General features: G+C 40.3%; 1 protein-coding gene across 2 annotated transcripts; it reads left to right on the forward strand.

The window, feature by feature from the left end:
• The first annotated feature begins 8,157 nt into the window (after positions 1-8,157).
• LAPTM4A (lysosomal protein transmembrane 4 alpha) lies at positions 8,158-21,834 on the forward strand. Of its 2 annotated transcripts, none has more exons than XM_065631463.1 (7): positions 8,158-8,343; positions 14,989-15,109; positions 17,485-17,561; positions 17,655-17,777; positions 18,976-19,071; positions 20,448-20,546; positions 21,055-21,834. In XM_065631463.1, exons 1-7 carry the CDS (start codon positions 8,245-8,247, stop codon positions 21,127-21,129), a joined length of 690 nt encoding a protein of 229 aa, XP_065487535.1. In that variant the 5' UTR covers positions 8,158-8,244; the 3' UTR covers positions 21,130-21,834. The 2 variants fall into 2 exon arrangements, with proteins under 2 accessions (XP_065487535.1, XP_065487534.1); XM_065631462.1 differs by lacking the exon at positions 8,158-8,343 and adding an exon at positions 8,725-8,835.
• The last annotated feature ends 1,108 nt before the right edge of the window (positions 21,835-22,942 follow it).

Raw genomic sequence — 22,942 nt, forward strand, 5'->3', positions numbered from 1 at the left:
CAACGTTTTTGTGTTTGGAGTTTAGTTACTGTATGTTAAAGGGCAGTTCTCTTGTGCTGTGGTTTTTGGGGCAGCTAGTTGTATGGTGTGCCCTGAAATTCAGCACAGCGGGATTGTTTCAGACAGACAGGTGAAGGGTAAACTTAAGTGACGCCACTTAACAGCCCACTGTCTGGAATCTGCACATCTTGGTGTTTGTGTCTCAGTGTGGGGGAAATACAGGCAGTTTATGAATGGACCGAATAGACCAAATGGCTTTTATCTGGAAAGTAACTGGTTTGGAGCAGATGCGTAACAAAAAAAAATACATGGCCTCACTGGAGAAACCAGTACAGCAAGTTCAAGGATTTTGAAAATATGTTAATGAGTATGTGGGTAATGAATAAAGTTCTGCTATCTCTGAAGCCAATGGAAAACATTCATTGACCTCATTGGGGCCAGATGTTGCCCAAGGTCTTTGTTTAGCATTGAAGATAACCTCTGTCATCCAAAACAAAAAGATGGAGATAAAGAGAAGCTCACAAGATTGGTAGACTCCAGATTTCTTCTGCTTTTTTTCTCAATATCTGCTTGCAAACTTTTTGATGTCTGTGTAATTATGTTTTATTTCAACATGTTACAGTATTTCAAATGTTCATTGTTTTTATAATAATAAATCAAAACTTTTGCCCAAAGCTGAGCACTAATGAACAGTTTTATTAGTTTGTATGTGTGTAAGAACACATGTTTTTGACTAAAATTATTTCATTTTTCAAGCTTTTTCAAGGTATTGTAAATGTTTTTTAAGAGAGTTCCTTCACCTGAACCCTTTTATGTTTAGGAAATCCCCGTGAAATTCTTCTGTTGTTGGGATAAAAGAACAATCAAGACCCATAACACTGACAGGTTGACTGCGGTGCTGATGACAAGCAGCAGCAAATTGTATTACTCAGTTTTTCTGTCAAATTCATCAGTACCACTCTTACTGCCATCAGCAGTATCAGGAGAGCTGTATTTTTCTTCTGGCTCTGCAGTTTCACAGATGGGAAGTCATCACTGTAATACAGATGGGCTCAGTAGTTTATAGCAGCACTTTATTTAAAACCACATTCTAATGTAGGCAAACACTCCTACAACTAAATACCGTTGATTGTAGGCTTTCCTAAATAAATAATTGCAAAGCTCTCTTCAGGGCAGATTTGGTGGCAATGTCCTGTTTGTATGATTCATCTGCTGTATCGGTACTGTTGCTGTGAGCAGTTAGGAAGGGTACATTGCGTACCGCTTGGGTGATGCAGCTGTGGTTGTGCCGGGAGCCTTTCTGCACCGCATCCCGCAGCGCTGCCGCTGCCACGCGGGCTCCCAGGGATGGGCAGGTGTGCTGAGGGTCTGGTTCCTCACGGAATTAACTGAATTTAAAAAACCCAAATCACAGCACTCAGCCGCTGCTGTTCACTTCCATTCTTTCACTTCCTAGTCCTCAGAGGTTGAAAAACCATCACTCAGCTTAACAAACGGTCTTTGTAGACTTTGCGCCTTGGAAAATCAGATCTTTGAGTGCCTTGTGAAATGCCCCTTCCTTGCATCACTGCGTGTTCAGGCCACTCCCTGGTTTCTATGCTTTTAAAATGTCTCCCCTCCTTTCTGTGAGAATTAACCATTCTGCGCAGACCATCAGCCTGCTGCGCTGCTTCTGGCCCCAGGAATATTAAACAAATGCGCTCAATGTGCTCATTCTCCTGGTTGCTGATCTTTACTAGCTGGAGACTAGCATATCAGATTATGTCCCTCCAACAAGTTGTAGCACTACTTGTGGTATAGCTGAATGTTTTTATCCTCCGCATAAGTTATCCCTTAAAGAGTAAATCTAGAGTAGCCTCTCTTTGGTCATTCATCAGCCCAGTGTAGTCTAATTGCCAGTTCATGGGCCAGGTCCAGCTGGCTCCCCTGCCTTTTCCCTGAGCAGTTTGTTAGTTGCTTGAGTGGCACATGCCTCAGAACAGCCAAAATCTCTCCCTGCTCTCACAAACGGCTCAGCAGCCGGAAATCAAGCCTCTGGTGCAGCCTTGGTGTGGGAGGTGGGATGAAGTGTGGCTGGGAGAAGATCTATGACCTGGTTAGGAACAAGCAATTAATCGGTACAGCAGCAGCTGCAAATGATGAAATACATTGGTTTAAGTTTCAACTTTCTCTTCAACTCAGTCTGCTCTATTTTTGTAATGGTGCTCTTTCTTGTGGGAAGCCTTTTGAAGGTGGAAGATGAGCTATATACTTAATAATAGGGCCATATCTGTAAGCGATGGGTCCAGGAGATGGTATCTCAGGCATTAAGATGTGGTTGATGCTGTAATTGCTGAACTCCTGACCTACAAAGCTGTGTTTACTCACAGGCAGACTGCAGTATGTAGACACAGAGGCTGAAGCTTTCCTTCATGCTCAAACCAGGCTGTCACACCGGCAAGGTTAAGTGGAGCAACTGCAGAGAGGAATTTGGCTTGCTGTTCTATCATTATCTGTAACTGATCATGATAATTATCTATAATTATCAAAGTTCCACCCAATCTGCAGATCAGTGGCACAGCTGACATATCTGTGTGAGCTGACTATCAGGTATACATGCTAATTGCTTGGCAGAAAATTTCTTTACTATGCTAACAACACAGATTTGCTCCATAATATTGAAAATGCTCTAAGGGGACCTGGCTCCTTGTGAGGAGAGAGATTCAAGTCATAGGCTACAAAGATCAGACATAGGAAATCTTGTCCTTCTTCTGGGATCATGCTGAACCAGACTCAGGGGGATTTTCAAGGCAAATTGAAATTTCCAGGATGTGCCATCCCTGATATTCAGCTTCGCAGATGTTCTCATCTGCACTGGAAATGTCCTCCCATCCTGAAAGGAGACTGTAATACATTGGTCTTGGAAACAAACGCCCAGTGTCTTCTTGGGAAAAAGCCACTGTAACAGTAATTGACCCTGATATCATCCCATCACAAGAATATTAGAAACCTAGTATACTTTATTTCCTGACAAAATTTGATTTCTCTTTGCCTGCTCTATTTTCCTTTGGTGGTGGTTTTATGTAGTGGAAGTTACAGAGATGTGTGATAAATGGCTTTATTGAGCACTTTTGGCAGCATCAGCTCCCTACCACTGTCTCCCTGCTGGAAATCTCTGTTGACGTCCCAAACTGCAAACCCATTCAAAGAGCCAACGTGCAAAGAACTAACGATCACTCTTCCTCCCTCCCTGAGTGGGTAGCTCAGGTCCTCAGGCTCCTCCTGTTCACCCTTCCAAGATCCAGGGAGAGGCGAGTTCGGGCTGAGGGCTGGAAGGGGGAGACAGCCAGGAAGAACAGGACATTTCCCTTTTCCAGTGCTCACTCTTAGTCATGTGCAAGTATGGAAATATCTGAAATTGCAAGTACCATTTTAGACTATGTTATTTTTAGACATTTATATAGCTCCTCAGCTGTGTAAAGGCTGATATAAATGAACCACGGCTATTTTACTTCAGCAGATTTTGATTCTGTAAATGAATACAAGCATTTTTATTCAGTGTTAGATATATTCAGAAAACCTGAGTGTACAGCAAGTATCCCAGAAACAGAGTCTCATTCTAATAAAAGTTCTACATCATGCTGTCATATTTTAGCTGCTTTTTCTAACCCTGACTTTCTGATCCATCTGTTACAAGTTAAAAGGTTTGGAACTGAGTTGAGTTGACTCTTGCTGGTAAAACATAATTTATACTGTTAACAGCAATCAACTAGAACAAAAAGTACAGAAGCTTGGAACATTACATTAGGAATCCCAAAGTGATGTTGATTAACTCAATAAACAAAAGTAAAATCAAATAACCACAAAACTCATCATGATACATTCTTATTACTTTCTTATCTCTTTTACAACAAACAACTGAATCTCTGCATTAGCTTGTTTTCTTCTAGCAGAATCCGTCTTGGAGAAAAAAGGCAGCTAAAATTCATTAATGCTGACTTCAGGACAGCTAGGATTCCACTGTGTGAGTCACCAACAGGAAAGTTTCCTTCCCAACTAATTTATTTTAGTGTTTGTTGTTGTTGGTTGGTTGGTTTGTTTTATTTTTTGTTTAATTTTCTTTTTTTAAAAATTTTCCTTATTGATACGTTCATGCTTTGCTTTTACTCCAGTACATTCTTGCCTTTTTTAAGGAAGCAAAAAGCCAATCCATGCTCTCAGCCCAGATATTTTTCACATCTTCTGCACCAGTTCTATTGATTTTTCTAAATTCTGTTGAAGCGATCCGGTGTTGTGTAATATACTGCAGTATCTATGTAAAGACATTAGTTTCTCTGGGATGTTGAAAAACCTTGCTTTTTTAATTTTAAAAAGGTTGTTCAGTGAGGAAAAGAACCAAGTCTGAGAAGTCACCTTTCTCATTTTTTTTTCTTAATTTTATACTCTAGAGTAGCAGACACAAGCACAAAGTTATAGAAAAAAAATACACAAGCAGTTTGTTACTGCCCTCATAGTTAAGTACCTTACGTTTGGGATGGAAGAGCTCCAACACATCCTGCACTGCACCTTTTATTCCCTGGCAAAGAAGCCACTTGACAGGAGACTTGCTTGATGTCCTTATCGCTTTCACTGGCCTTTGAGGTATTGATGGAATCCATTCATTTCACTGTGCCTCAGTTTCCCCAACCCCAAACAGGACAATATTTTGATTATAAAGTGATATGAACCCTGTCCATGGAGGTTACATACCATTATCAGCTCATGGTCTGTAGGCTTTTACACACACGCTGAAGCAGAACAGCACCTCATCCTTCACAAGCAAGCTGGCAATAGCTCATTGCGTGCAGAGAAGTAATGACTACAGCCGAAGTCTAAACCAACATCTCTTAGCCAAGGACAGACTGAAGAATGGCACAAAAGGGAATTACAAAGATCAGCATAAAACAGTCTTAGTAATCTATTGTTTTGACATCTTGCAGGTGTTGAACTTAAGTTTTTGAAGAAGCTGAGGGAGAATGCAGCATGGCCTCTCATTTACATGATCTCAGCTGTTCTGCTGTCACATAGGGTTTTCTATTATTTTCAAATACAATTATTCAAAAATCATAATTTGTGTTGGGTAAAACATTGCCATGCCCTCTCAAGACAGAAGTTCAAACCTCCTGTCTAGACAGGGATTTTGAAAGACCAGACTAGTTTGGCTAATGAGCAAAACTACGATACCAAAACCCCTTCCCTCCCTACCTGCTGAGAGGGGAGCAGTTAAGTGTCACGCTGGTAAAGGAAACTGAATCATTCTTTTGCAGCTCCTTCTGACTTGCAGATATATGCAGGGCTTTCTGCTCATACTCTTGTGGAAGTGGTCCATTTGCTTCCATAGTGTCAAGGTCTTTTTGCTATCTGGGAAAAAAATAAAGTTTATTACCAGCACCCCCTGTCTCTGGCTGCCATGACTGTAAGCTGAACGCTTCAGAATTTTTCATATATTTAGCCTCACAAATCCTCTCTGAACTAGTGAGAAGGAGAGAACCAAGGCTCAGAGAGGATGGAGTGTCTTGCCTGAGGTAATCTGGGCTGCTTGAGGTATGGAAGAACTGCAAACTTTCACAGAGGGTAGGACTAAAATCATTAACCTATCCTCTCTTTCCTTTCTTACCCCAAGTACAGGAAACAATGCAATCATTCTATCATTCTCAAAATACTCTCTTCTTCTTCTTTTTTTTTTTTTTTTTTTTTTTTTTTTTTTAAGAAAGGAGAAAGTGGAGAGGTTTTTTATACCCACTCAATAGTTCCACATCAGTCTATCCTGCTGTGGAAAGCTGCTTTGTGATGTTAAATGACATTCACATTATTCTTCCCAGTATCTTTGTTGTCCACAGGGTATAACAAGCAGTGAAGCTCAAGGGAATCACATCAATTCTTATTCTGGGCCTGGCTGACAAAGATATGAACACTTAATTAAGATTTCTTTCATCTCATGAAAATAGCCCTGAGGATCTGAGCCTGACATGAGTGCTGCCAGTGATACGAGCAAAGGCAAAGTGTCTGAGATCTATGATTCCCCCTTAGTTGGAACACTTGCCCTTGCAAACCATTTGAATCGAGAATGGGATGTAGGTGTTTCCAAGCAGATGCCCAAAATCAAGCGTGAGGCTCCTGTTTTCTCTTCTGATTCACTCTGGTCCTGTGAATTCCTCTTTCACACAGGGACAGACCAACAGGAGGGAGAGCCTCTCTCAGCTCTGCAGGAATAATGTCATCAATTCAGGCGTGCACACTGCAGAAACAGTTGGCTTAGGCTTCCCAACACGCCATCTGTGAGAAAAATTATTTTTTAAATGACTGATTACAACAAAATGCACATTCCTTTTCTATTTATTTACATGCATGCATGTATATTGATTAAAATTAGCCCGTTTTTGCTACATTAAATCAGAGCGTTGATAATTAAGCATCTGTGCACAGGGCTGAGAACATTAGGAGCACTAAAAAAACAAACAATAGTTTATAATAGGATCATTAGAGCAGTCTTAGCAGTACTTACAACATGTTTATTCAAAAATGAAATATGCCCTAAGGAAGAAAAACACCAATTATGGAACACAGGGGATTTGAAATAAAAAGGTCAGTTTTAAAGCCTTTAAGTAAATCATCTCAAACAACTCAGCCAACAGCTCATGTTTGAAAATAGGACTGAGTAGCTAAAACAATAAAATGTGTTAATTGTATGATCTGGAATACATCAAAAGTGTCACCCTCATTACCTTCTCAGAGTAAAAAAACTCAGTACTGTTACTGACATATGACATACATCTTGGTGTATATATGCACAGCAAATATTTATGGTTCTATGAGTGTCTCAAATTGCCTGTACATGGCCAAAAAGGAAACACGTGCAGCTGCACCAGGGTTAAAATAAACTGTGTGCCTATCTGTATCAACAGCTCAGGTCTGCAGAAAACACTGGCTGCCCTTGGGTCAGAGGCAGTTTACAGGTCCCGATCCATATGGGAACAGGAGATCTTATATCTAAGTGGTGGAGCAACCTCTTATCACATATACGAGGGCAGCACTTGGATTTATTATACACAATATTTCCAACTAACACACGTTATCTGGCAGTACCTGCAATCTTTAGTGGGACCAATGAAGTATTATTATCCACTCACAAACAGGGAGTTCGACTCACAAAAAAGCTTCATTGTCAACTAAAACTCACCTGTTTACCCTCTTATCGCATACCCTCTCAGCATGTAACACACAATGCTAATGGAATCCTAGAAGCCTATAATCATTTTGGTTGGAAGACACCCTCAAGATCATCAAGTGCAACCATAACCTAACTCTAGCACTAAACCATGTCCCTAAGAACCTCATCTACACATCTTTTAAACATCTCCAGGGATGGTGACGCCACCACTGCCCTGGGCAGCCTGTTCCAATGCCTGACAACCCTTTCCATGAATATCCAATCTGAACCTTCCCTGGTGCAACTTGAGGCCATCTATATTATATATTTATACATTATATACATTTATACAAGGCCATAATAACTTAATCCAAGGAATTAATGAAAAAGAATAGCAAAAGGGTTTAAGCAAGTTAAAGCCTCTACACTACGTGCTGAATTTCAGGGAAAGCTGTGGCATGTCGGTAGTATCTCCAGCAGGCCACTTCGTGCTCTACTAAGCAGACGCCTACTTCAATTTTTCTTGGAAGAAAGGGTTGTTGCAGCACCACAGGGTTTTCCCCACAGGCTTTTGGCTCTCTGCTCGGAGGCCAAGCACCGGCCCTTCACCCATGTCAACCTCCCCCACCACTGCGTGGGGAAGGACCGCGAGCTGTGCCCCGGACGCCCGGCAAACACGGCCAGGCCAGGGCCCGGCCGCGGCGGGACTCACCCCGCCGAGCAGCACCGGCCCTGCAGCCGCTGTGGCGGCAGGCACGGCTCCCCCACAATGGCGGACGGAGGGGGCGACGCCCCCCGCGCGCCTCGCCTCAGGTGCGCCCCGCCCCGCCGCCGCAGGTGAACGGCCGGGCGTTGCACTCAGCGCTGCTCTGATTGGCCCGTGCCGCCGCCAATCGCCCGTTCACGTGGCAATGGGTCTGCCCTCCCGCAGGCGCACCCCCGCGCGGCCGCTGTCGGCGCCTGATTGGCCGGGGCGGCGGTGACGCGCGCGTGGGGGGTTTTACGGCCCGCGGCGGGAGGAGAAGCGATTAGAGAGGGCGGGCGGCGGGAGCTCTCGCGTCGTGCCTGCCGCTGCCATGGCGTTCAAGCGGAGCCGGGACCGTTTTTATAGTACCCGCTGTTGCGGCTGCTGCCATGTGCGGACCGGCACCATTATCCTGGGCACCTGGTACATGGTGAGAGACGGGGGCGGCGGGCGCTGCTGAGGGGGCGGTGATTGGGGCTGTGCGCAGCGCGCATGCGCGCGGGCTCGGCCGTTGCCCAGCCCGGCGCGGTGGGCGAGGGGGCGCGCCTGGCGCGTGCGCCGCCGCCGGGCCCGCGCGGGGCTGTGAGGGGCCGTGGTGGCGGGCGGGGGTCAGGCGGTGTTCGGGCCTTCCTCCCTTCCTCCCTTCCTCCCTTCCTTCCCGGAGGCTGCTTCGGGCTTGCCAAATCCCGTTGACCCTCGGCGGCCTCCCTCGTGGGTAGAACCTGGGTCCCCGAGGGGTTCTGTTACTATTCCCTTTCCTAGATTGGAGAGGTGGGGATTCTGTATGTTTCAAACTGCTCTGCATGTGTGCTCCTTAAGAGGGGAGATGCCAACAGTGGCAGAGGCCGCAGTTTGGGGTCGTGTTGACAACAGAATGACGAAATGTGGTTTCCCTGAGCCGTGTGTAACCTCTGAGAGGAAGGTGAGGGTCTTCAAAACGAGCGTGACTTCTGCTTGTTGAAGAGCGACGTGGAAAGGGAGGTTCCCAGTTATTGGGTGCTCTGTGTTCTCAGGACAGGGGGTCAGGAGTGACAGAAACAGGTTTAGTTTCCAAAGCACCTCTTGTTTTTTCCCTGGTGGGCGCGTCTTTTGAGAGCGAGCTGTGGTGGTAAAGCTGAAATATTAAAATATAGCTTTCAACTAGAGTAAAAAAGAAATGTGAAAACAGCGTTAGGAATTTAAGGCCTAAAACCTTAACTTCCTTAGTTCCCTTAAAGGGTAACTGAGTTCCCCTTTACTGAAGTAATTTCCTTATCTTCCCTTCTCCTTACCCTCATGGGCAGTAAAAATGAGAGAGTAGTTAAAAATGTTGCATCATAGCTTTTCTGTTCTCCTGAAGCTGTAACCAAAGTCTGTATTGTCCTTCACCTTTCCCTAGATTGTAAAAAATACAGAATGCTGGGTTTGGTGGGGTTTTTTTGTGCGTTGATGTGGCGGAGCCATGTACAGAGACTACTTTTACAGGCATGGGGATATAGCTTTGGAGAGTTTGTGGTTTATTTTCAGCTGTTGAACAAGTCCAGTGTTCAGTACTGCAATGGACTCGTTTTGTAAACTTGCAAAACTTTTGAAATTTTATCCTGTGCTGGTGGAAGGAGATCAATGATACATTTCTGGTACCTGAAGTAAAAGCATAAATTGTTAACAGTAAGGGGACACTCATCTTTGTTGTGAAACAAACGCACCTTCCTGCTTTCCCTGCTTTCGTTTCCTGCTCACAGGAGTCTACAGAAACCCAGGCACTGGGCAGGGGCAGAGGGCAGGGACGTGCTTTCCCTGTGGTACTTCCAGCTTCTACCCCTCTTGCTGTGCTTCTGTTTTATCTTGTTGCCTGGATACTGCACCTCTTCCTCTTTTCTGATCTGTGCAAATATCTGTAGTGCTTATGGACAGTGAAAAGTTTGCTGGTTGTTGAGGCTGATGGCGTCAGAGGTGGAGTGGTGTCCAAAGCAAAGTGTTCTTTTGATCTCATTTAACTGCAACGGATTCAGTGGCTGCGGGCTGCTAGAGGGAAAAATACAGTTGAGTTCAGGATAGGAGGGTGCATGTGAAATACTTCAGAGCTGCGTTTTCCTATAGACTGTATCAAAAACTTCTTTAAACTATGCATTGAAAATTGTTATTCGTTTTTTCCTGGATACCACCTGGGAAAAGGTGATAAGTCTGACTGTGAGCTGTTTGAGCTGAAATAAGGTCTTACCATGAAGTCTTAGGTGGCCTTGCCTAATGCTTTAAGTAAAAATTCAATTATAATTCATCCCTTTTAAAGGTAAAGTACAGTTTGGACAGTGAAAATAAAACTTGTATTTCTGCTGACAAAGTTTAAAAAACCAAACAAACCCACAAATTAACTGGTCTAGGATATGTCAGGTTGTTTAGACATGTTATTAATTAATGCACCATTAATGCATTAAGTCTTTCAGACACTAGCTTGTGGTATTTCTAAAACAATTTAATAATCTGTACTTATAAGTTAGAGTGAGACAAATAGTAATAACTTTGTGTGGTTTTGTTTCCTTTGGGTTTGTGTTGTAATTTTTTTTGCAAGGGAGGTAGCTTACTGATGGGAGAGAATACTTAGTTCAACAACAGCTTTGTGTTACTGAAAATCTTTATCAGCCTGTGTTTACTGGATACGCCTGTGTTCTTGTGCTGTGCAGTCCTGAAGGAATTAGATACCAAACATAAAATGGAGTCTGGTAGCAATCTACTCCAGATGTTTTACTAAGATAAGAGTTTTGACTATTTAATACATATACGTTATTCTTATGTAACCATTCATTTAGGCATTTTCCTATTCCTTTTCTTATTTGTATAATCTTAAACTTTGCATCTAATTAACTTGTCTCCTCACTAAAAAAGTTATATTGCTGCCCTTGAGTACTTCTGTGATGCTGGAGAGAACAACGACATTATCTTCTAAAATGTCTTGCTGCTGATGCTGTGTGATCAAACCATGCCTTTTAAGCGTGCTTCAGTCTACATGCTGCCTCTGTTCCTGACAGATAAAACTGTATTTGCAAAAAGATGAGCTAAGAACGTTTCTAGCAGACTCATACTTGAGTTCCAGAACTAATAGAGTTTGGTTTCCCTGCAACACCCACTACTGTTCTGTGTAGGAAGGAAAAAGAAACCTCCTGTTCCTAGCTGCGTAACTGCAAATGTGTGGCTTTGAAGTTTGTTTCTTCCCGTAAACTTCCTTATTAGGCACAGGGCTTTCCAGAATCCGGAAGCGTGAACATTGCACTGGCAAAAATCGGATCAGAGTTCAATAAACAGTTTAAAAGTAACAGCATTGTTTCTGAGGGAGTGACTGTTTCATTCTGGCAGCAAACTTCTAGTGACTGAGTCAAAATGATGCAATTGCTGCTGGTTAGCAGGGAGGTCAGGACGATCTCTGGAGTGGTATATTCACTGAACGGGACTTCCAGAAACAAAGGAATGTAACTGATCTCAATCTGATCTTGACAGTGCTAGAAGCTCTGAAATACCCTTTTTTTTTTTTTTTCCAGTTTTTATTATTTCAAGAAAAGAATCCACTCAAAAAACCCCACACAAGACAAAAATCCCCATCTTGGTTTGTCTCACTTTTCCAGTATTTTTCCTTAAATGCATTCCTGAAAAACAAAGATGAAAGTGTAGCAGTGCAGAGCAATTTCCATCTTCTTTCCCGCTGATAAAAGGAAATAAGCAAATCATAAGTAGGAATTCTTGTCCAAGACCTGTAGTCACTCAGAGTGGTTGAGGAAGGCTAGAGTTCTTGTGCAGGCCTCCAGGGAGTTGAAGCACTTACATGATTAGTCATTGAATGTATACCATGGAGGTAAAACTCACTAATTAAAAAGATAATGCTTATTATAGTCCCACAGTCTTTTGAGTTCTAATCATATGGGGAGCTAATATTTCTGTTACCAGGTTGTAAATGAATGCTGACTTTCTCCTTTAATACCTGGTATTCAATACCTGGCTACTGGATTTTTAAAATTTTGACATAAGCTACACCAAACTTCCATGAAGCTCGATGATCTCAATTGTAAGAGTAAAAAACCACTTCTTAACCTACAAAACTAAATAAAGTATTTTCATCTTAATGGAAACATCCTTTGAATAAGAATTTGAGCATTTTGTAATTTTTAAAAAATAGTTAAGAAGTCAAAAAATAATAATAAAAAAGACTGGGATGGGGACTGCTGGGATTTGAGAGGTGTTACCTCAGACTGGTGCATTATCCACTGGGTGCTGGCTTGTCAGGGTTGGTGTGTTGGTGTTTTGCCCCTTTTTTTTTTTTTTTTTTTTTTTATTCCTTGGTGTGTGTGTGGTTTGTTTGTTGGGGGGCTAATCTTCAGATTTCACTGAGCCTTACCTGTGCTTTGTGGTTTTTTGACTCCTCCATGTAGACCATTTGCAAACATAAACTTTATTCACAGTGAATATATTCTTTTAAGTTCTGACAATGCCTTGCAATCCAAAGTGTACTTTTGCTGCCAGTCATGTTGACTATCAAGTTGAACCAAGCCTTTGATCTTGCTGTTATCAAGCTTCTGTGAAAGACGAATGGTACTAGTTAAAATACAGGTTATGGCTTTGTGCTCTAAAAGACTCCTAAATTGGAGTTGTTGGTAACTCTTAATTGAAATCCATATGTTGATTATGATTAATTACTCAGTGCTATGGCATGATTCACAAATAGAGTACTGGAAACCCTGGGGCGTTAATTGGCAGAGGTTTGGATTTGTTGTTTGTTGGGGTTTTTTTTAAGTTGGTATTTTTATTCTGTCTCATCAATCCTAACAGATTGGATTTTGAATGACTCTTTAATTTCGTATTTATTTTCTGAACCTGAAATAAATGATAAAGCTTTACTACTTTGAACTACACTCAGTAACTAGTGAAATTACTAAAGGCTTTTGTATGCTAAATTAGAGGATGGAGAGGATGAAAATTTAAAAAGTGACAGATGAATGCCTTGGAATTGTGAGATTCTGATCTTACAAGTTCTTCCTTCTATATTCATTCAAGTACTGCTTGCTCTTTATCTTGAAGCAGATATAGTCTATCATGGCAGTACTGAAGTAATACTGTCTTTTGTCCTGAACTTTATCACTATTAAAGTCAAAATGATGGCTTTGTATAAACAAGAAATGACTTAGCTATAATTGAACATGTGTCTTTGTGTTTTACGAAGTAGAAATCAATGTTTCAAGTGCCAGAGATCTGATCCTTGACACAGGCTTTTATAAACAGGTATAGAGCAGGAAGTTATTTTCTGAAGTATAGGTTGGTATCTCTTGTTCACTCACAGAGAGGAGGAAATAGAAGGCTTGAAAATACATTGAGAGTAGAAAGCCAGAGTAGAGAAGGATGAAACAGGAGTGGTGAGAGAACATAATATTCTATACATTTGAACAATGGTGAAGCAAAATAAAAGACTTAGACAAGTGGCAGATGAGAAACTTGACAGTTTGCCCTGTAGGAAGTGTCTTGCAAGGAGAAAAATGTGTTAATTTCAAAATAAAGATATTTGTGGCTAAACTTAGTTCTTTACTGTCAGCTGTGCTAGTTACATTCCAAGGAATAAAATGGAGGATACAAGTGGCCGAAAGTAGCTGGAATTTCTAATAAGTTTGTGAAATACATGATGACTTGATAGTGTTTCTACAAAATGATCAGCTTTGATTTCACAGAAGGTTGTTTCTTAGCAGAAAAGGGTAAGCAAACTTATTACCATGATATCTCTAAACGGTAGGGGGAAAAAAGAAAAAGAAAAAAACTTAAAGGAAAAAAAAGTTTGTAGGAACTATGGGTCTTAAAAGCTAAAACTCCTTGTAAATGTTCAAAAGCTTTTTTCTTTACTGAAAGCTTCAATAATTGTGCATAGGTGTGCCACTATTACTGTGATCTTTTACTGGCCAGGTTCCAGGAAACAAAGATATATCTGGCAAATATTCTGAAGTTGTGAGAAACTGCAGATCAGTTTGTTTTTTTTCTTTCGAGGCTAATTGTAAGAGATCCTGCTGGTGGTGGTGACTGTACTGAATACCAACTGGAAAATAACTACAGCTTGAAAGTACCATAATTACTTCTTTTGTTATGCAATCTTTTTTTCTTTGGCATGTCTCTCCACATATTAGTAACAGAAACTGTGCCTCTGTAAATCTTGAATAGGTTATAAATGCTGCGAAGGCAGTTTTGCAGAGGCTTAAGCTACTTCTGACTTTGAGCTCTTGCTTTTACTGAAAGCATTTCTGGTATGTACTAAAATGGGGAAACAGAAGTAGCCTTCGATGGCAGTGTGAGGAGAACGACTGGTAAGCACACAGCCAGTGCTGAATGCTTACAAATTTTGGGGTTTGATCTTTGTGTAAGATTTTTTGTTTTAATTTCACCTGTTTTTGTAGCCTTTCTGATAAGGACTGATGAGGTTTTGATGAATGGTCTAGGAAATGGATGGAGACAGACAGTTCTTCCCTGCTTGTATTGCAACAGTAACTTAGGAGACGCCAAGAAGCAGGTTACATTTGAGGATCAGAGCTGTAGCAGCAGCTTTCCCTCATACACTATTTACTGTGAGATGCTTTGCACATCCCTTTGCCCCCCAGTACTGTTTGAGTGGAGTGCAGTACATTATTTGTGCATTAAATAAACTCTGCCTTTCAATTTGTTGTAGAAAGCAGAAACTCTTTCCAGATGTTCTGCATTGTATCTCTTGCACCTTTTCCTTCCTGGCCTCTTTTAACTATTTCCAATTTTCATGTTCACAAATCTGCGCATTCATCACACAACATCAGTTTAATTATGTCATTTGAATCCCTACAAATCCTATCCATCTTAATTTGCAAAGTTATTTAGTTGTGATTCATTAAAACTAGCAAGTGTCCAGTGCTCTTCTGATTGTTTTTGTTGTGGTTTAACTAAATCAGCTTGAAATTTAATCATAAGTTGGATTTTTTTTTTTTCTTCTGCGTATAGGCAAAGAGTTATTTCTAATTGAAACAGAAGATTTATTACTGTGTCCTTAAAAAGATCATCGCTGTTGCAGTGTAAATAACCTTTAGGTTACTGTGATCTTTCTCAGGTGGTGAACCTGCTGATGGGCATCTTGTTGACAGTAGAAGTGACTCATCCAAATATAGTGCCAACTGTTGATATCCAGTATGAAGTCATCGGAAATTACTATGCTTCCGAGAGAATGGCTGGTAGGTGTATAACTCTGCTGTCTGACTGGGAAATAAAGTATGCATTGTCATGGTGTATTTGCCTTGTGCTTGGGTGTAATATATGCATACACCTTTTAAATGGGACTGTCTTGTTTTCTGAATTTCTCTTTCATTATTCTGGGATTGAGTTGTTCTATAAGAATAAAAAAAAAAACCCACAACTTTTATGGAATGTTATTTTACTTCATATTACTCCTAAGTATCTTAAAGGATAACATTTATAAAGATTTATTTGCCTTCTAATGCTTTGAGTGTTGAAATACGTGTGGAATATCTCTAATTCACTTTCTCCAGAAACAATTACTATCCTTGCTGTGTCAGTAAAACAAAAAGCAGAAAACTGTTTTTAAAGACTTCTTTGGGGAGTATTCGGTGATCCTCGTAGACTTAAGAGCTTACAGCTATTGTGCATGAGTTTACCAAGAGGAAAACCATGCCATCTTTCTACAAAAAGTGGAAGAATTGGGAAGCCAAGTACTGGAGTGAAATTGAAGTATTTATATAAAAGTTTGACATGCAGAAGCAACAGAAGAGAAAGCACTAGGAGCAGAACTAAGCCTACTTTCCACTCTATAGATTAAGTATATGATGTGTACAAGTGTAATTGGTGTCCAACTCTCATCTGTAATGACCAAGCTTTTTAACATGTTCTTAACAGGTAACCTTGTGTGCATGCCTTGTGTTGTGGTTGTTTACATTTGGTTTTTATTAATGTGCAGAAATATGTTTAATGTGGCAATTTTAATGTCTCATCTCAGTCTGCTTTACACTAGAATTTAGAGAGAGTCAGATCCAGCCTGGAGCAAAGATAAATAGTACAGCACAAATCTGGGTATTGACAGTTCTGGTTTACAGTCTTGTTAATTGTTAATTATGTTAATAATACATTAATAATGTTAATTATGTATTAATGATAATATTAATATTAATTATAATAATAGTATGTTAATTAATGTATTAATAATGTTAATCCTGTTAATTGTTCATGACCCGAGTTGAGGATCTGTCAGTTCTGACCTGTGACTGTAACTCATGTTTGTTAGTAATGAAATGGGAGTGGGAACAAAGACCAAATACTTCACAAAGCCAAGACATTAAGTAAAATTACAGCAAATGTCTGTAAAATGTCATGGTCTGTGATGAATGTTGGTGTACTTGGTAGCCTTAACACCTCTATGGCTGAGAGATGCTTCTAAAGCTGAAGGTGGTTTCTCCACTCTGTAGTGTAAAATAGCTATCATGTGCTTTTGCCATTGAGATTTTTGTTTCCTGTGTTGGGATATGGGCTAAATGGTTTTGTGTGCATGAAGGGATATTATATTATGATTTTGATTGTGCATGTGGATATTGTGAGTAGCAAATCCTCAGCAGAAAACCACACTTGTTGGTTATTGCTGAGTACTTAGGGCTCCCTGATCAACACAATGCATTCCAGGCGTGGGAGGGCCTCCTTCTTGATGCCATCCGTATGTAGGTATTATCTCATACTGAATTGGGTACATAAGTGCTTCTACAGTGTATCTTTTCAAATCAGTTGCAGACTAGAAAGTTATGATTCTCAGATCATCTCTTTTCAGCATGGGGACTATAAAAGTTTGGCTTCAGTATTGCAAAAAAAAAAATCAGCTTACCACATCTATAGACTCTCAAGCTGGTTTCTTTCTCTGTGTTTGAAAGTGTAAACTGTGCTTGCTGTAGGGGAGGGAGTATAATCTAACTCATGGAAAGCAGCTGTCCTTCTGTCATCAGTAACTGTGATGCACAAGGAGAATCTTTATCATTCAGTTTCCATGAGTGTCCTGGATTCTGCTACCGTTTGGCTTCTGTTCAACTGCCTTTTCTTATCAATATGGGATACCTTCCACACAGTGATTTCCTGTTTTCTTTACTGTTACTGAAGGAGAAGCACTGCTCCCATCAATGACCAAATTATATAATAAAACCATTTTAAAGTGTGAAGGTTGATACTTGGCTAGCCTCACTTAAAATTCTTTCCAGTTGTAAAGTTAATCACCCACATACTTTTAGCCCTGACATATATTGCAGATCAGCATCATTATGTTGCATTACTATCAAACTATGTCAGGCTTCTAATTGGTGTGTCTGAGCTTTATTCAGGCTTTTGATTAAGGCAGAGGGATTTTTCTGAATGCCTGCTGGTTTTCTTGAACTAGATTTTTTTTTTTTTCCCTTAGGAGAGGTCCGAGTTACTCAATTCTAGTGCTGCCAGTTTGCACAGATAAAACAGTTGAGTGAGAACAGATCATAGGAATAGTTAGAGCTTATGTATCTGCCACGTGCAGTGTGACAACTTCAGGAAATGACTGATGCTTGTTGTTTTTCTCTTAATGCAGAAAATGCCTGCGTTCTATTTGCTATCTCCCTCCTCATGTTCACAATCAGTGCAATGATGGTGTATGGTGCAATTGCTGTAAGTATACTTTTTGTCCATGGTTTTAAACTTGTTACTTGAATTTTTAACTAAATACCTTACAGGCTGCTGCTTTTTTTTTTTTCTTCATAGCATCGCGTAGGCTGGCTGATCCCATTTTTCTGTTACCAACTCTTTGACTTTGTGCTCAGTTGTCTGGTTGCCATCAGTTCTCTAACCTACTTGCCCAGAATCAAGGATTACCTGGATCAGTTGGTAAGTGTTCAGCTCCAGTTGATACTTTACATTTGAAATTAAACTTTGGTTTAATTGGGTGTCTGAGCTGTAGTTACTTTCCTGTGCATAAGAAAGAGGAATTTGGACTGCAGCCGCTGTAGGGGCTGACTGCCAGGGTGGTTATGAGAATGAGAGCTTACCAGAGGTGGAAGGGCCAAAGGTGTCATGGCTCCCTAAAAGGAGAGCCAGGGAGAGAAAAGAATTGTGATGGGAGCTGTTGGTTTAAACTACCTTTGCTACATTTGCACTCAAAGATCTTCCTGACCATTTAAGCAATGTGGTTCTGTGGCAGGTTTGCTACAACAGATTAAAAATGTGTTGACCCTTATTTGGTAGGGGAAGGCGAAGAAAAGTATAGGTAAGGGTTGATATGATGTAGGATTCTACAGCATTTTGGGTTGGAACCTGAGATTTCTTTTTGCATTCCCTATGGCTCTTCTCATTTTGAAACAATACCTTCTAAGCAAACTGTAATGGAGTTGTCATTAACTCTGCCTGTGTTTACTGCAAGAAAATTCAATTTATAGAATACACTGTCAGTTAATGAGGATCACAAGCTCTTTCCAGCTCATGTTTAGATCTGTTCAATTAGATGTTTAAAAAAAAATCCTCTTTAAAATGGAGATTTAAAAAAAAAATGGAATGATGTTGGAGAGGGGCTTTGTTACTGTGGTCAGGGGAAGACAGGAGTCTGAATTTTGCAGAAACGCTTCGTTTTGGCTTTTCTGAAGTTTCTGGGCAACTTTTTTCCCTTTCTACTCTGCACACATGTATGTTACCGGATGGACTGACAGGAGGTAATTAATACTAAGTCATTAAAGAGTTATCAAGTAGAGGACCAAGAGTACAAATGCTGTGTTGCGGCTGTTAAAAAGGAAATGTCATGGATATCTGTATTGGCATGAGTTTGAGGAAGTGAATAGGGACATAGACAGTACAAGGCTGCTGTAGAGGTAGCCCTTTTCTGCAGTGACCTATTCCAGCAGGACAGAGGCAGGATTGTGGGAGGATAAAGAAGAAACTAGTGAGAAACGGTACTTTTTGTTGTTTCTGGGGGAGTAGTTTATGCAAGAATTTGTTTCATTTGGTATGAAGCTTGGACGTCCTGTCATATTTGTGACTGTGCAGTGTTCATGCTTATCTCCTCTCTTTCTCTCCCTTCCCTTTTTTTAACTAGCCGGATTTCCCTTACAAAGATGATCTCCTTGCCTTGGACTCCAGCTGTCTCTTGTTTATTGTTCTGGTGTTCTTTGCTTTATTTATCATTTTAAAGGTAAGTTAAAACTTAAGCATATGTCTATTTAATGAGTTACTATATTAAGATGCTATTAATCTGAGTTAATTTTTGATGCTGAATTAAGAACTCAGCTGACTTCTTAATGCTGAGTTAAGAACTTCTTTGAGCAGAATTGTTAGGATGTTCAATTACACTATGACTTAAATCTTGTATTTTGTGTACTGTTGTATTTAATGACCTTGTTTGTATGCAGTGGGGCATGTTTGTGTGGCTCTGCCCTTCTCGAGTAGGAAGTAGGAATGCACAAAGACTTCTAACACTATCTTTTTGCATATGTGGAGATAAATGTAATATTTGTAATTAAGTTTGTAGCAAAACAATGTTGAGTTACTGCATACAAGTTTTCTAAACAAAACTTAGTCTCTCACTGCTGAACAAACCAGGATGCATGTTTTGGAAGGAAGATGATGGAAGGAGGAAATGCATAAGTTAATTCAGAGCTGCATCTTTATTCCTACTGAAGGGTGATATTACCAGTTATTTTCATTTTTAAGGTCTAAATACAGAGGCATTCATTTGAATTACAAAAACTTGTGCAGACAAAGCATATTAGAGAAATGAGTTGATAATATACATTAGCTATGACAATATTCCTTTATTGCATTCAGATTGAATTTAAGAAAAAATGAAGTAATGGAGAAGTATTTTACTCATTTTCTATATTGTCTTTGAGAGGAATGTCTGACTGGGGGGAGTGGAAGCCTAATAAAATAGATGATATTTTTGTATTGATTGGGAAATTCAATACCTCGTGTAGAACCAAGTGCTAACTTGCCAATGAAAAATTCAGAGATTAATGTTACATAGATTAATTTTAAGAAAATGTAATACTCATCAGAGCATGATAGTATATTTTTCTACAGCAGTTAATGTTGACTTAAAGTCCAGCCTATTTTGCTCCACTGTCTTCTCCTTGTCACCCCAGTGTGTGTTCGTGCTCTGTCCTTCACACTGGTAGTTGGACAGAGAGCAGTGCCAGCTCAGGGGTGAGTGGGATTGTGCTGTTGGCATCTCCTCCTGGCAAGCTTTGCCTGAGATCCACAGCAGTGTAAGACAGTTGGGAATTAATTTGGGTGGCACTGCTGAGGCAGAGAGAGTAGTTGAATGGATCTGTGAATTTTTTTGCTAAAACCTGTGTGGTTCATCCTTTTCTGAGTCGCTATGATAGCAGAGCTAAATGAGGAACAACATAGGTCTGTGGCTAAATCTGCAAAATAGCAACCATTCCTCAGATATGCATCAACTAAGTTGACTTATGCTCCTTTTTGTCATATGAATGTAATCCAGCATCTAATTTCTGAGTCAGCTAATGCATATGAACTCTTTAAAAAGAGAAATATCTCTTCTTTCAGGCATATCTAATTAACTGTGTATGGAACTGTTATAAATACATCAGCAACAGAAACTTGCCAGAGATAGCTGTGTACCCTGCTTTTGAAGCTCCTCCACAGGTAAAATATTTTTGAGATGAAAGGAACCAGCATCCTTTAATTTCGAACTAGAAAGCCACCATATCCATATATGTCTACAAGCCTTGTCCAGCTTTCTGAACAAAGACTGGAAAGATTTAAAAAATTAAAGCAGCTAATGTTATGGTGGGTTATTTCTTAGTTATGTTCTTATAGTACATAAAATAGGAGGTTTTATAGAGAAGTCTTTGAATGTTTTTCATGTAGTGAGGGAAGCTTTCTGACTGCACCAGTTAAAACCTCCTTTGCTGCTTTGCAAACAAAGAGACGGTGGGTGGAGTGAATGACCTGGGGTTATGTTCAGCAGAGCAGTAACCTGCTGTTGCACCTTTTTTCGCTTCCTCATCAGCTTACTAGAAACATCAGGAAGTTCTTCAAATATTTGCTTGCAATAGAAAATTAAGTTGCTGCTGGAGCATATAGGTTTTTGTTCTTTTTTTTCCTCCTCTAAACCTTCTGCATTAATGTCTTCAAAATGTCTTCTTTTTAGTATGTTCTGCCAACCTATGAAATGGCAGTGAAGATGCCTGAGAAGGAACCTCCACCTCCCTACATACCTGCCTGAAGCAATTTTTATGTTAATTAACATCTGTACCAGCTTCCTGGGGGTTTTGTCCTTTAATCTTGCAAAACTGCTTAAGTAATAGAAATATTCAGGTTTTTAGAAGCAAACTGTTCCGTTTAAAATATGTTTGATATAAACTTACTAAGCAAAACACATCTGGGAGTGATTTTTGTTTGCTTTAATTTTTGTTCGTAATGCTTTTAAACATTTTTTGCCTTAGGGCCTTATACTGCAAGAACTTATGCATGTGACTAACTTGTGGCTTTTAATAATACCAACTGAGCCAATCTGTGATTAAAGTTAGCTACAATTATAAGTGTCTGCAGGATTGTGCCCTTAATTTATATTAATTTTTTTGTAAAGTAGTTCATAAAGACAATCTGATCGTGCAGCAAAACGACAGTTTGCCTTTATCCATTTTTTGGAGGGGCTTTGAACGTGGTATATACGTGATTTTTTTTTTTTTTTACTTTGCACTTTTTTATCTTATGTTATCTTACCTTGATTTTGTTTTTTTTGGTTATTCTATGTCTTGAAACATAGTATTTTTCAAGAAGAAGTAAAGATGGCACAGGAGTTGTATTATAATGTGCTGCAAATACAAGAAAAACAGAAATGTGGAAGATGGTTGCATGCTTCTAATCTTATATGTATTTTCCTCTTTGTGATAAATGATACTGAAATAAATCTTTTATGAAACATTTACCAGTCGCCTTGGTTGATCTGTTTACTTTTTTTTTTAAATGTGCTTCAGCGTAGTGCGGATAGTCCCAGTTTAGTGAACACTGGCTTCCTACAGTTGTTTAGTGGTTGATCTGTGTTCTCCAGTGCAAGTTGTCCCGCGGGTGCAGAATGTGGGTTCCCTTTAATGAATCAGCTTGGATTGCAGCTTTTGCAGATCAAGTACTTGGCTGTCTTCTACTTTGCCTGATTGCTACTTGCACGTAAACTGGGAAAAGGGAATTGTACTGGAGGCTTCCAGCCCTCAGCATGAATTTAATGTCTGAGCTCGGGCATTAAGAGCAGGACAGACACCCAGTGAGACTATAACATTATTGACACTGGCAAGTGTCCAAAGTTGTTGGACCTATGCCATAACTTCAGAACTGTTCTTCTAAAAAACTGAAAACCGACTGAAACAAAACAACCACAAATGACAACCTTTCTACTGTTCCTCCTCTGCAGTAAGAAGTAAAGATAATTTAATGATCTGCTGATATATCTGAATGAAAGTGGCTTTCTACTTCGGAATATAAAAGCAATCTGGGATTAAACTCTGGGGAAAAGGGTTCAAATTGCTGCAGCATACAGGTAGTTGATTATTTTAGTCTGTTAATGAATTTAACTCTTTCCTGTCCCCAGGCGTGTTTAAAAATCCTCTCTGGCACTACCACACCACCAGTAAAAGGTTAGTTAGTTTTCTCTTTACCGAAGATGCCATCTGCAAGAGCACTTGAAGCTGTGGTGATTCAAGAACATCTTGCACCACTGTCCTGGCAGCATTGGATATGGACAAAACTCCAGGTGAAGGGGGAAAAGATGGGCCTGCAGTCCATGTTGACTGTGGCTTCTGCCAAGGTGTCTTCTAAAGAAAAGACTGTGCTGGAGAGCACAGTGGGTTTGTGCCCTAACCTGTGCTTTCCATTAAAGCTTGCTGCAGCTTCCCTCAGGAGCTGGCAGGATTTGCAGCGCTGGGCACTGGACAAAATGCCCGAGGTGAGATTTGACAAGGGGGGGAGGTACTTTGTGATCGCACGGTGAGATTTTTCTCCCATTCTTTGCAAATGCTGCCTTGGAGGTGAAGCCTGACGCT

The sequence above is a fragment of the Caloenas nicobarica genome, chromosome 3, assembly GCF_036013445.1.
Source record: "Caloenas nicobarica isolate bCalNic1 chromosome 3, bCalNic1.hap1, whole genome shotgun sequence".
In the NCBI taxonomy this organism is placed as follows: Eukaryota; Metazoa; Chordata; class Aves; order Columbiformes; family Columbidae; genus Caloenas; species Caloenas nicobarica.

Bases quoted from the DNA above. Each gene is read 5' to 3' on its own strand.
- LAPTM4A (XM_065631463.1), top strand. From the start codon at position 8,245: ATGGCGTTCAAGCGGAGCCGGGACCGTTTTTATAGTACCCGCTGTTGC. The intron at 15,110-17,484 runs GTAGGTGTATAA...CTCTTAATGCAG, and splicing joins TGCTTCCGAGAGAATGGCTG to AAAATGCCTGCGTTCTATTT. The intron at 19,072-20,447 runs GTAAGTTAAAAC...CTCTTCTTTCAG, and splicing joins CTTTATTTATCATTTTAAAG to GCATATCTAATTAACTGTGT.